This window comes from Crassostrea angulata, chromosome 4 (genome assembly GCF_025612915.1).
Source record: "Crassostrea angulata isolate pt1a10 chromosome 4, ASM2561291v2, whole genome shotgun sequence".
Taxonomy (NCBI): Eukaryota; Metazoa; Mollusca; class Bivalvia; order Ostreida; family Ostreidae; genus Magallana; species Magallana angulata.
In genome coordinates, this window is record NC_069114.1 from 8,805,269 (window position 1) to 8,820,108 (window position 14,840).

The 14,840-nt window shown below is 34.9% G+C and overlaps 1 protein-coding gene across 1 annotated transcript; it reads left to right on the forward strand.

Annotated features, from left to right (window-relative positions):
- Positions 1 to 104: 104 nt before the first annotated feature.
- Positions 105 to 13,436, forward strand: LOC128180090 (3'-5' exoribonuclease 1-like). The gene is made up of 6 exons (XM_052847923.1): positions 105 to 266; positions 1,922 to 2,091; positions 2,516 to 2,726; positions 11,395 to 11,478; positions 12,246 to 12,355; positions 12,676 to 13,436. Exons 1-6 carry the CDS (start codon positions 216 to 218, stop codon positions 13,136 to 13,138), a joined length of 1,089 nt encoding a protein of 362 aa, XP_052703883.1. The 5' UTR covers positions 105 to 215; the 3' UTR covers positions 13,139 to 13,436.
- Positions 13,437 to 14,840: the final 1,404 nt, after the last annotated feature.

The window sequence follows — 14,840 nt, forward strand, 5'->3', positions numbered from 1 at the left end:
GAAAAGTATTTTCCAAATAGATCACATTTTAAGCTTAAAAACACGAAAATTGTTGACATTGAATTAATAATGCAGGTTTGATTTGACATGTTTAAATCAGCTTTCTGTTATTGAATGATCTATTTTTCAAAGTGATCTAAGCGATGTGAGGAAATTGTCTTCTGTCGATAAAAATACTCATTCAGTCATTGTATTCTTTACAAAATCTCTGAATTATGTCAACAGTTGAAGATTCTGATGGAGCTAACACTGCCTCTGGTGAAAAGGTATATTATGTGTATTGAATTTGTTATTCTTCAACGTCGACTTTGATATCTGATGAGACTGAGTGCCGTGTCACCAGACTCATGTAATGAGACACATGTATGAGGCATTATGTATCAAAATCTTGGTTAAAACGTGTATTTTACATAGATTTAACATTTACGTAGTCAGACATACAATGTTTGGATGATCTCTCTCTCTCTCGCTCTCTCTTTTCTCTCTCTCTCTCTCTCTCTCTCTCTCTCTCTCTCTCTCTCTCTCTCTCTCTCTCTCGCAAATATACAATTTATAAATGAAATCGGAGATAAATTAATTGAGAATACTAAGATGGTTCAATGTGATATGAAACTCTAAATCTTAAACCTGTGAAACTCTACATCGTAAACATGTTAATTAAACTCTACTTGCATATAAAAAATGACTGCATACAACATGTTTATATATAAAATGCACATCAATATCATTGTGTCTTTTGATAACTCTGCCCCATTAACCAATTAGTGACTTGCTAATTCTACTGAGTAAAGGAGGCAGATATTAATAACTTATATCTTGTGACACAATTGAAAAAATCATACAGAAACAAAAAAGTGATAATAATGACATTTAATTTCCTAATATTTACATTCCACACACTTTTTGCATGTAGAGTGTGTGGAAAGCGACAGCAGTAATCCAAAGAACTGTTAAGACACAGAGTACTGAAAGGTTAAATGTCATAAATGATGAGTTTTATCATGACATCATAAATGTTGAATGCTGTTAAAGTGCAACATATTAAGCAAATATCAAAGTTCACGCTTGTAGCTGCTACAGTGACCCTTCCATTGATTTGAACTTGTCCTTAGGATAATACAGAAATTTGGAGGTATAAATCCCAATTATTTATATTAACATCTTTCATTTAACAATTCAATATTAAAAAGTAAGAACTAAGAAAAAAAAATTAATGTATAAATTGATTGTAAAAAGTAAGAAAATTTTTATTTTTTTCTTGCATACTTTTTACGATCAATTTATTAATTTGTTAAAACTAAATTATTGTTAATGAACACATCAGTACAAAAAGAAACAGTTAAATCATCTTCTGTAGGAATATGAGTCTGACATCATCATGATTATTTTGTGCAGTCTGTGATTTTTCTTTGGTTGCTGAAAGTTTGACTAATCAATTAAAGGGGTGTGTAGATTTCAGACGAGTCCTGTTAGTTTCTACAGAGCTATGAATGTATGATCAATTTCCTTTAGAAATAGAGGGAATCAAACTTGGTGGATGTAAATATATGAGCATTGAATACTTATTTTTGGATATCTTTGGTCCTATAACAAACCAGACCATGCAGACAAATTTAATACTGTGCGTTAATGTGGTGTATTCAATTTGTCTGCACAGCCTTGTGTGTTATAGGACCCACCATAATAAAAAAAATAAATCAATTCTTATTTATGAGTCTAATGCAATCTCAGTATACCGTACTCTTTATATTTACACTGTGGTAAACAGCTTTTATGGGAGTGTAGAAATGAGCTGTAGTCGTCTGTGCTTTACCTTCTACAGATGACCACATGTAAGTAAACCCATCTTAACCAAACAACAAAAGACACAGGCTGATTATTTAACTCTTATACATGATCTTTCCTTCTTTGTCTTTGTTAGGATGCTGAATCTTCTAAGGTGCATAAAGTTCACAAGATGAGAGCCAAGCAAGACCACGGAGGTGAGATTGACCCCGTGTACAAGAAACTATCAGCCATCAATGGAGAGATCAATCGGATGTCCTCCAAGGAACTAAGGGACAAGCTTGCTGAACTAAAGCTTGATGTCAGGTACATATATAATACAGTCTAGGGAAGAAGTCAGGCTTTGTGTTGTGAAAATGTTAATTTTATTATTAATATCATGTATATAGACTGATAAAGTTTTTCAAGACATAAATAAATAAATTGTGATATTGTTTTGCATTTTTTGTTGTGTGATTAACTTCAGATGAGTAATTTGCAGAATATTTACACAATCATTTACATAAGTAATGAAAGTAAGTAAAGTAATTTTAAAATTTTTAAACATTTTAAAATTCAAAAATGCAATGTATAATAGTCATGTAGATTAAATTGTATTATTTATCAGAATCTCAATTTACCAGGTTATTTTTTATAATACATGTAACATCTAATTTGTTTAATTTATTCCTGATAAATTTTTATTTATTTTAATTATATTTGATAATTATGGTGAAATCTGATTATATAGAGGTTCCAAGGACATTTTGCAGAAACGGCTGAAGATGCATTATAAGCAAAGAAAGCTCATGAAAGCAAAAGTAAAACCACCAGGAAACTCAACATACGATTATTTGATTATCATTGACTTTGAAGCAACATGCCAGGAGAATAATTTGAATTACAATCACGAGATCATCGAGTTTCCAGCCGTCTTGGTTGACTGTCACACAAGAGAAATAGTAAGTTTAGATGCAAAGGGACTCAAGATTATTTCCTCAGAACTTAGTTCGACACAGTTATCTTTCTCTCTGTTTTGCATATTTTGCCAATGTGATTGGTTCAGAGACTTGCACTTGAGAACTCATTTGGTAGATCATATCACCAGTGAAATGACATCCATTTCACTTTTGATAACTTTTAGCATATATTTTAATAGTCTACTTTATTTTACTTTATTCTTATTTTATATGTTCCCATACTTAGCAATTCCTTATTGACATCTAAAGCATTCCTTATTATTTATTTCTAAAGGTTGTCCAAGCTGTTGTTTATTTCTTAATCCCCTAGAATATTTAGTGATTTGTTGATTGTTGATTTGATTGTTAATCCTTATTGTCAGTGACACTGCTCATGGCACTGGGCACTCATAGGCGTTAGTTAGGGTAAACAAAACCACTTTGACTTCTTCACATCAAAGGGATGACACTGATAACTTAATTATTTGATTAGCCCTAAGTGACAACTTTACCTTAGGCAATTCATAGAGAAATTAATTCTTGTACATGAGTTCTTTTAGAAGAGAGTGAGCGTTGAGACTTCGGACTGAAAGGATGTAGGGCGAAGCTAGGAAATCATGTAGAGTGTTAGGAGACAAATTTCTAATTCATCTGTTTAGGCCCCTTTCTCTAAATTACAGTTAGGAACAAGACTTGCTCATTAATGTTGTTACCTGCGTGTGTAGATTGGATTAATTAACATTCAATCTTTAATAAACATTTCTCATGTCCTGCCATTTGGACTTTGTGTATTCTTAATTTACTTATTCCCCTTGAGCAATAATTCCCCAAATGAACGTGCACCATCGCCTAGTTATGTACCAGACATCCGGGCGTGGTCACAGAGTGGTCGAGAATCCGGTTCGAATCTTATGGAATTCCTCTCACTGAAGTAAACATTCCGGGACTTTTTGGATTTCTGCAGGATTTCTGTGCTGTCAAAAACTGTGATTTGTGACTCTAACATTCTTATGAAAAGGAAAGAAGACCAATCCATACAGAGACAGCGTGCCAGTTCCTGTTGGTGAGTACAGCCACTTTTATCACATGTGACACAGTTTAGATAACTTTCTATTGTTATTATTTTTGACATTTATAGATTGATTATTGTTTAGCTGTTTTTTATCACTGATAATGTCTCCCTCACTTGAAATCCCATCAATGTCCCAACATACTTCCAATCCCAACAACTTTTTGGCTACTATTTCAGCTGCAATTACCAATAAGAACAAAATTCAAATCAAGCTCTCTAACTTTCATATCAATGCCCTTGTTGATACTGGTGCTAATATTTCTGTTGTTTGCAACAAATTTTTGAGGAAACTTTTCAAAAATCCCCATATCTACAAATCAAATCGCTCAGCTGTTACAGGTGTTTGCAACACATCACATGCTATCCTTGGTCAAACAGATCTTGAAATAGATGTCAATGGTTTAAAAATGCCCCATACCTTTCATATTTTGGAAAATTTGCCCCACACTATCATTTTAGGCCAAGACTTTCTAGAGCAAAACAACGCTGTAATAGATCTTACCCATAAATATGTGTCTTTTCATAATGAAACAACCATTGCCTCCATTTCAACACCTGATATCCAACATAACAACCAGAAACATGTTTCTCTTGCTCGAACACAATCAGATATTCTGTTACCACCTCTTTCAGAATGCACACTTTCACTCTTTGTCTCCAACATACCTCATGGTTCACAAGTCTTCCTTGAACCAGTCAACCTTCTTACAAACAAGAATCTGGTTGGAAGCAAATGCATTGCTACATGTCTAAACAACACACTTCCATATAGGATACTAAATCCTCTGAACAAATCAGTTCCATTGAAAGCAAATTCTGTAGTTTCTAAAGTGTTCAACATAGACAACAATTACATTATTTGCTTTGACACACACTCCTCTGACAATCACACCAGTCAGTCTAAGGCTTCTACTACAGATCATATATCTATCGCCAAAACCCTGCAAGTCCATATTGAAGAACAAAATCTTTCTACTGCTCAAATTCAACAACTCCAAGATCTGATTGGACGAAACAGAGATGTATTTGCCAAAGATGCCACCGAACTTGGTAAAACAAACCTTCACACACACTCTATCATCACCAACACTGATAAGCCAGTCCGCACCCCAAGATATTCCCAGAATCCAAAGATGCGCCAGGAGACAGAACGTCAGATTCAAGAAATGTTGAAAAATGATGTCATTGAGGAATCAACTTCTCCTTACCAAAGTCCGGTCGTTATGGTGAAAAAGTCTAACGGACAATTCAGATTTGCAGTAGATTACAGGAAACTAAACTCCATCACAGAGCTTGTTTCCTTTCCAATTCCAAAATTAGATGAAGTTTTTGACACAATAGCTGATTCTAAATCCAAAATTTTCAGTGTCTTAGACTTAGCTAGTGGATTCTGGCAAGTGCCCTTGGATGAGAAAACCAAGCACAAAACTGCATTTATCACACATCAGGGTCTTTACCAGTTTAAACGACTTCCTTTCGGCTTAACAAATGCTCCTACAAGCTACCAGATGCTGATGACAAAAGTTTTACAGGAACTAAATTGGAAAATTGCTCTCATCTACATTGATGACATCTTGGTTTTTTCTAAAAGTTTTGATGAACATTTACAGCATTTAGATCTTATCTTTCAAAAACTTCGTAAAGCCAATCTTACTCTCCAGCCAACAAAATGTCACTTTGCTGCCCAAGAAGTAAAATACCTTGGACACATCATTTCTGAGAAAGGAGTTGAGGTAGACAGAGCTAAGATTGCTGCAGTGGCTGACTTTCCACAACCTCGAAACTCTAAACATGTCCGTAGCTTCCTTGGGATGTGCAATTATTACAGGAAATTCATCAAAGACTATAGCAAAATCTGTGCTCCCTTATTAAATCTTCTTAAGAAAAATATCAAATTCCAGTGGAAACCAGAACACACTGATGCTTTCAACCTTCTGAAGAGGAAATTAACTTCAGCACCCATCCTTGCCTTTCCTGATTTTAGCAAACCATTTGTATTGTCTGTCGATGCTTCTGATGCTGCCATTGGATACGTCTTGGGACAAATAAACCCACAAGGACTTGAGAATGTTATCGCATATGGAGGACGTGCACTCAGGAATCAAGAAAAACGATGGCATATAAACCATAAAGAAGGACTCGCTTTGATTGAAGCCATTAAAACCTTCAAAGCCTACCTTACCAGTGCTGAGTTCACAGTCTTCACTGACAACATCACAGTTCGTTGGTTGGATACCAACAAAGATGCATTAGGCAGATTAGGACGCTGGGCTCTATTCCTTCAGCAGTACAAATTTAAAATACAGCATCGCCCAGGAACTAGGAACCAGAATGCCGACTGTCTGTCCCGTCGTGAATATCCACCTTCAGACCAACCATGTTCTCCATCAGATGTTGATTTGCCAGCCATTGGATCCATTGAAGCTTCCATGAAAGAGTTCATTGCCACAACCTTTGAATATCCAGAAGACAATCAACCAAGGAAACCCGAAATTCTTGCCCTAAATACAGCCGATCAACATGATGATCATATTTCAGACAATCCAACCCTCCAGCATCTGCAAGAAAATTGTCCAGACTTTCAGGCAATTATCGATTACAAAAGAACAGAAAATTTGCCGCAAAATGTTAAGCAAGCTACCGCAATAGTTGCAAAATCCTTCCACTATGAAATTATTAATGGACTTCTTTTCCACTTTTACAAGGAACGTGCTAGGAACCAATCTCCTGATCAATGTCTTATTAGACAACTTTGCATTCCTGCACCCCTCCGGAATGATATTCTTCTCTCATATCATGACTGTATTGCTGGTGGCGGACACCAAGGACATGAACGCACGTATGCTGCTATCCGCGCCAAATACTACTGGCCAAATATGTATTCAGACATTGAACAATACATTAAAACTTGCGAAACGTGTCAACAATCCAAAAACTCTAAACATCAGAAGCCAGTCCCTTTGAGACCACTCCCTATTGAGGACATTTTCAGCAGATGGCACATGGATTTCCTGGAATTACCCATAACACCAAACAAAGACAGGTACCTTCTCTTAGTTGTTGACAGCTTTTCAAAATGGTGCGAGGCCTTTCCTTTGAAATCTATGGAAGCCACTGAGGTTGCCAGAGTACTCTTCGCTGAGATATTTGCGAGATATGGAGCACCAAGGACACTTATTTCAGACCGGGGACAAAATTTCATGTCAAAATTAGTCCAAGCCCTCTGTGAACTTTTTGAAGTAACCAGACACTATACAAGTGCTTACCACCCACAAACAAATGCTGCTTGTGAAAGGATGAACTCATTTATCAGCCAAACACTAAGATCATACTGTAACAAGGACCAATCCGACTGGGTGAAGTTTATTCCGGCTGTCCTCATGGCATACAGATCTACACCTGCCACACAATCAACAATGTTTTCACCATTTCACTTGTTGTTTGGACAGAAGATGCGCCTTCCTGTTGATGTTGCTCTGACCCCAAAACCATCCATGGCACATGAACCCAAGTTACATCTGATGCGTGTTCTGGAACAACTTAAAATATGCAGAGAAGTTGCTGCTGAAAACATTCGACAACATCAACAGAAGTACACTCAGCAGCATGATAAACGTGCACAAGAACCAGACTTCATGGTTGGCTCCACAGTATGGCTCTACTGCAGCCATGTTCCTAAAGGAAAATCTCCCAAACTTTTACAGAAATGGGTTGGTCCGTATTCAGTAATTTACCAGGGACCAAACCATACTTTTAAACTCCGAAGAGATTCAGACCACAAAATTCTGAAGAGTCTCGTCCATGCCAAAAGACTAAAAACCTACCATAGTCCTGATGAGAGACCTCACTATTTCTTACCGGAGTATCAAGATGTTGTACTCAATCCTGAAGAATTGGACAACCAAGATACTGAGGAAATTCCTCCTCCAAATGCTGACCAGCATCAAGCAATTGCTGATCAACTTCCGGCTGATGATGAAAATCAGCTTCTTCATGAAGATGATGCTGAAGAGGATAATGATGATAATGATGATGACCAACGCATCAGAAATGCAGCTCATGGTTCCCAACATCAAAAACCTCCACTCGAACCATCATCTTCTAAACCAAACAATCAAGCCAAAACTCAAAACAAACAGAAAAGAAATTCAAAATGTGAAAAACCAAATGAAAAACAATCAAAACCATTTTCTATGGACCAAATAGACAAAATCCTTGAATACAGCCTTTACCAAGGGAAGCCAATTTACAAAATCAAATTCAAAGGTGCAGCTCAAACTTCATGGCAAGACGGAACCCAAATCCCAAAAACATTAAAGGACACCTTCCATTCCCTCTATAATGCCAAGGGAAAGAAAAGGAAGCGACCCAACAAAAAGCATTTTAACAAACAGGAATCTGTACAAGCCCTTTCACTCCCTCCCAAGAGTCAACAACAAATCTACCATGCTTCCATTGACCGCAGAGGCACACATATCATGTTTTATCTCGAAAATCATGATGGATCTACTACAAATGCAAAGTACGCTCATGAGGTTCCAAGCCATTTGTTTAAGCCTTTCTTCAAAAAACTTGAACAAGAAATCAGTGACTGTAAATCAGGGAAAGGATGCGAGGTCATAAACAGGAACAGCACCCAATACTTTCCTGTATCCAGAGTCTTCTTCCTCAAACACAGACCAACACTTTTTATGCATCATCTTACTCCCTCAAAAGCCAAGCTCTTGAAAAATTGTCACTCTTCTCCAGAAGGCATTTTAGCATTCAAAACAAAACTCTATGATCATGTCAAACTCTTCCATACAAATGCAGACCTCTAAATTTCTCAGCTTAATACAATTTAATCTTTCAAAAAAAAAAAAAAAAAAAAAAAAAAAATTTAAAATCACTCTATTATATTTTCCGAATTAGGTCATCTGATATTTATTCTGTGTCCTGTACATAGTGCTAGGTAGTGTGACTGCGCAGCGCACTATCATCAAATTCCAAGGACCCAGGATAAATATACACAACTCAAATTTATTTTATTTTTTTGACAATATTTTAAAATAATTTCCCTTCTGTTTTTCTTTAAAGATTCTGAATTTTGTTTAATTTACTGAATAGCATTAGAACGCCTGTAAGTTATGAACCAGCGGAAACTCTTGTAGTTTCTTAAACTGCTGGGGAACGGCGTAATGCTCTATCTCAGTTTATTAACTTTTCCATCAAAATTATTTTTCTTAACACCTTGAAATCATAAGTCATTTTTGCTAAATTTTGTATCTCAAATACTATTGCTATTTAATTTTCTTTTCTTTAAGTAATCTATAATAGGTAGTTCTGTTGTGTCACATGTTGATTTCTTGTGGTTGTGCTTACTGATTGATCATTTATCATGCCTTGCCCTATGCCCAAATTTGCAGATTCCAGTTCAACATAAACCGATGCCATCCTTTTTCCAATGCCATGAACACCTTTGATATAAGCTATAATGGAACTCCTATAGCAAACATGGGATGTTATAGCTCTTTTGATATAATTCTTTTTTTGTCATGATGGAACTCCCTACTGGTGGGATGTTATGACTTAATGTTTATCATGATGGAACTCCCTCAGGGGATGTCATGACTTATTGTTTATCATGATGGAACTCCCTCAGGGGATGTCATGATCATGAACCAGGTTGCAGTTTTTCCCAGTTACTGGTAGAAGTTCTTTGTGGAGACGTCCACTTGCTGCAGTTCCTGTCTAAGGACATCAAAACCAATGAACAGTACAAATTACAAAAGAAAACCAAGTGAAAATCGACAAACCAATACAAAACCAATACAAAGACTTTCGTGATTATGTGAAACATGACTTATTCATTTCGTCTATTCATTCCATGGACTGATGTGACATTTATGATGCTGTGTTCAGAGAGACATTATATTTTCATTAAGAACAATATAAAGTGAAATAGCATCTTTTAAATTTTATAGCTCTATTGTTCAATGTATGTATTTACTATTTTTTTTTTATGCATTGTACATGCAAGTCTTGATTTTTATTTTTTTCCCCTCCGTTTTTTTCCATAATGGGCCCTTGTATAAACATGTATATACATGTAGTAGCTAGCTTAGAATTCATTTAATCAATAAGGAATCCACGCCCTTAGGAATTAATACTTTTAGAGTATATTTTTCCTGGTTTAGACATTTCTTAAATTTAGGATATTATTATCTATACTGACCCTATGCCTTTAGGTTAATGATATTTTCATAAAAATAATTGACCTGCTACATGTATCAGATAATATGTGTTATTAATTTTGCCATTTATGAAAAAAAAAAAGAAGGCAGGATTGACTTATGGTATTCTGAGATTTCAGGAGAAATCTTTTTGTGAAGTAGGGGGAGCATATCACCAGTGAAATGACATCCATTTCACTTTTGATAACTTTTAGCATATATTTTAATAGTCTACTTTATTTTACTTTATTCTTATTTTATATGTTCCCATACTTAGCAATTCCTTATTGACATCTAAAGCATTCCTTATTATTTATTTCTAAAGGTTGTCCAAGCTGTTGTTTATTTCTTAATCCCCTAGAATATTTAGTGATTTGTTGATTGTTGATTTGATTGTTAATCCTTATTGTCAGTGACACTGCTCATGGCACTGGGCACTCATAGGCGTTAGTTAGGGTAAACAAAACCACTTTGACTTCTTCACATCAAAGGGATGACACTGATAACTTAATTATTTGATTAGCCCTAAGTGACAACTTTACCTTAGGCAATTCATAGAGAAATTAATTCTTGTACATGAGTTCTTTTAGAAGAGAGTGAGCGTTGAGACTTCGGACTGAAAGGATGTAGGGCGAAGCTAGGAAATCATGTAGAGTGTTAGGAGACAAATTTCTAATTCATCTGTTTAGGCCCCTTTCTCTAAATTACAGTTAGGAACAAGACTTGCTCATTAATGTTGTTACCTGCGTATGTAGATTGGATTAATTAACATTCAATCTTTAATAAACATTTCTCATGTCCTGCCATTTGGACTTTGTGTATTCTTAATTTACTTATTCCCCTTGAGCAATAATTCCCCAAATGAACGTGCACCATCGCCTAGTTATGTACCAGACATCCGGGCGTGGTCACAGATCACCTGACTTGCAATTCAGGGGGTCTGGGTTGAAATCCTGGTCTGGTCCATCATCAATTCTCCCACCCGCTACATTAACATAATTAAAAGCTAGTCCAGATTACAAAATGAATGAACAAATTAATTTTTTTTAGAGGTATGAAAATAAAGGTTTAAAATATGATAATTACTATATTATACCTGTGCTTGCTTCTTAATGTGAAGTAGGTTTTTGTTTTATAATCAACACATATTTCATATTGAAATGTATGATTATATTAATTATGTGTTTGAAATGGAAAGCTATGAATTTTAAACATACTTTTATTGATACTGACATTTGATTTCATATTTATATACAAGTAAATTTAAGTACATGTACATGGGATGAATGCATCAAAGTTGATCTATATTAATATATATTAATTGTCTTAACTAACATTGGAAATCAATCTGAATTGGAACTAACAATTGAGTTATGATCTGTATTAGGTAGACGAGTTTCATGAGTTCTGCAAACCTATCATCAACCCGAGGCTGACAGAGTTCTGTTGCGGTTTGACTGGAATAACTCAGGTCAGTCAGAGAAACAGTAATCTATAACAAAAGAATTAGGTATAAATATATTCATACTGCCTGTGTCTATTTAAGCATTGAATCATTATTTTTTGAAAAATTTGGTCTCATAGCTGCAACGTTTTGTGCATTCATTTACATCAACGAAATGTTTATTAGCATAGGTATAATACATATAGCAGGTTGTGATCCGCTTTGAAGTCGCAGAGGATAGTCAGCCATGTTGTTTATTTGAGAAACACTGTTGAAATTGTATTCATACACACCAGATTTAGTGATTAGGTCTTCTAAATATCTCTCAAATCAATCAATGCAATTTAATAGGGGGAAAGAAAATGAACATAATTATTAATTTTTATGTAAACAATGAATATAAAGAATATGTTTTAAACATTTATTTATTAAAGCCACCGTATACTTTAATTGTAACGATAAACATGTAAAGTTAACATCACTGCTTTCTGCTTTGATCATCCAAACAGTGTAAAGAGAACACAGTGACAATATAAGTATATCTAAGCATAATGTATACACATGTAAATACATGTAGTTCTGATAAGCTAAAATAATCTGCTGCAAATCCAAATATCACAGCTCACTGTAAAGATGAAGCAGCTTTCAACATCATAGTTTATACTGCAAAGATAAAACTTGATATATTTTAGGGAAATTTAGATCATTGAGTACGTGTTAAACCTATCATCAAAGATCAAAGAATGGCATTATTGTCATGAATATTTATTGAGTGAGTTTTGATTGGTTTCCAGGATGTGGTAGATAAAGCAGATGAATTTCCAGCAGTGCTGGAAAGAATGGAGTCTTGGATGTCCAGTCATTATCTGGGGGTGGATCATACATTTGCAGTGGTCACAGATGGGTAATTTAAATGTGTTTATACCCATCATAAAGATAGTTAACTAGCAATATGTAAAAGTTTTGTAGGAAGTCAGAAAGCTTCCAACTATTTAAAGTTTTTATAAAAGAATCATATTTATCAAGTCTGCAGATTTCCTTCATCCAGTAATTTACAATTATCTTGTTTTGAAAAAGTATAACCCTAAAGAACATTTCCTTGAGCAAGTTTATAGTTCTAGTAATTGCAATATAACTCCAGTTCACGTACCGTAGATTGTTTTTCAATAACCAAAATGAAGCATTAAATTTTATGATTAATATCATTTCTAATGTTATTTTCAGACCATGGGATATGAGCCGTTTCCTTCAAATGCAGTGCAATTTTAGTAAAATTCATTTTCCTCACTGGGGAAAGAAATGGATCAACATTCGTAAAGCATATTCAAGTTACTATTCATGTAAGCGTATGAACTTGGAGGAGATGCTTATAAATCTAGGACTGAAATTCCAAGGAACGCAACATTGTGGACTTCATGATTCACGAAACATAGCAAGAATTGCCATACAGCTCTTAAATGATGGTTGTGATTTAGTCAAAAACGAATTTCTCCATGTAGCCCCTCCATCTCCTGGTACAAAGTCACTGGGACACTTGTCAAACATTTCGTCGGGGGACACATCAGACCATCAGAACAGAACAAAGGAGGAAATAGTAAAGAAACTGGAGGATATGAAATTAGAGTCCAAGAACTTTGTGGAGGAGAATCAAGATTTGTTGGAATATCACAGATTGCAGTCAACCTGAAATGCCATTTAGTGTCTGTAGTTGTTAAATATAATCACTTTTCAGCAATTCAAGTTGATTGGTGCGATCCTGTTCCTGAAAAATTTTAAATTTGTACTATCCATCAAATTTTAAACAGGATCAATGTTATTTAAAGATAATTTTTTGTTGCAATTATCATTTGATTGACATATTCTTTAATGATATACATGTATTGTCTTTACCTTTATCATGTATGTTATCAAAATATTTGCCTTTGAATTCTGCTTTGTTTTGATTGTATAATTGATCTTGAAAATAAAGTCCTTGATGATAAATGAAATACTCGATTCTTGATTATCTGGATGCTATGATAGACCCCCTCCCCCTGGAATAAGAAAATTTATATAGTAAAATTAACGCAAATATGCCTCGGAAACACCCCCCCCCCCAGCAAACACAATTATCCTTCGGACCCCACCCCCGGAAAAAAATTCTTGATATGCGCATGACTTGCATGGTAAATGTGACTATGGAAGTGGTACTCAGATGTTGCTTCCAATGAAGTCTCTTCTAGATTTTTAGAATGCTTGAACAGGTTCAATTTTTGGAAGAAGTAAAAAATTCGTAGCAGGTTTGTGTGTTGTACCTGGTTTTCTTACCAAGTAAATATTTGTCCTGAATAGATATATACTAGTATATAATTTGTTTTAAAACCCGTGTGTGGTTCATGTAACTTTAAAACTATGATACAGGCATATGGCAATGGACAATGTAAAATAAATAAACTGAGATTTTATAAGTTAACTTAAAATGGAATGTGTATAATCAAGCGTAGACATCATTTGTGGTTTTAAAGTGTGACGAGGGGAGGGGGGTTGGGTCGTGACCTTCCTGTAAATTTTTAGATTATTAAATTCAAATGGTAAAGTTCTCAAAAATAAGGATTAATTCTTTACAATTGATTAATTCTTTAAAATAGTATGCTTGCATTGTCTTCATTTCATTTGCTGACGAAGGGATTTGAACCCATTCTTCATTCCAAATGGAATGTCTGCACCATTACACCACATCAGCTTTTACACATAGAAGTGTAATGCATGATTACAGGGTGATCATTTTCTTCTTTATTTTAGTTTAATTTTTCTGCTCATGATTCAGTTCTTAATAGTATATCTTAAAGCAATTTCGAGAAATCTTTCATGCACAACCCTAAATAGGATCTTGTCTTAAAAGGTCCAATTATCATCTGAGCTTAGACTTAGTATCTTTAGTACTAGAACTAGATTTTTCTAACCCTCCCATCCCATGCTCAACAAAAATAAAGTTTACAAAAAGGCATTAATTAGACAGTATGAATTCATACGAATTTAATAGCACTCACATTTTTGTATAATGTATTTATAAGAATTACTCAAATAGTTATTGTTCAAGCTCTAACACATTATGATTGATAGAAGAGTTTGTTTTAAAATCCGATGCAGTACACTGCCACATGATTGATTGAGCTATTAAAATTTTTACATAGCTCGTTGGCTATTCTATTTGCCTGGACGGAATTCCCCCCCCCCTTTTTCACGCTCTTTTCTTTGGCAGAGTAAGATCGTTTGGAGTGTTGATTGGTTGTGGATTTTCTTTCTGAACGGATGTTTACTTCGAAATCTAAAATTTCCGATCAAATTCTTCCTTCAAATGTCTGATTTTTTCGTTGAATTTAGATTTAGCCGCTCCAGCCGCTGGGGTG

Excerpts from the sequence above, each read along its gene's own strand:
- LOC128180090 (XM_052847923.1), top strand. The coding sequence starts at position 216 with ATGTCAACAGTTGAAGATTCTGATGGAGCTAACACTGCCTCTGGTGAA. Across the intron at positions 2,092-2,515 it reads GAACTAAAGCTTGATGTCAG|AGGTTCCAAGGACATTTTGC; the intron begins GTACATATATAA and ends CTGATTATATAG. Across the intron at positions 12,356-12,675 it reads TTTGCAGTGGTCACAGATGG|ACCATGGGATATGAGCCGTT; the intron begins GTAATTTAAATG and ends TGTTATTTTCAG.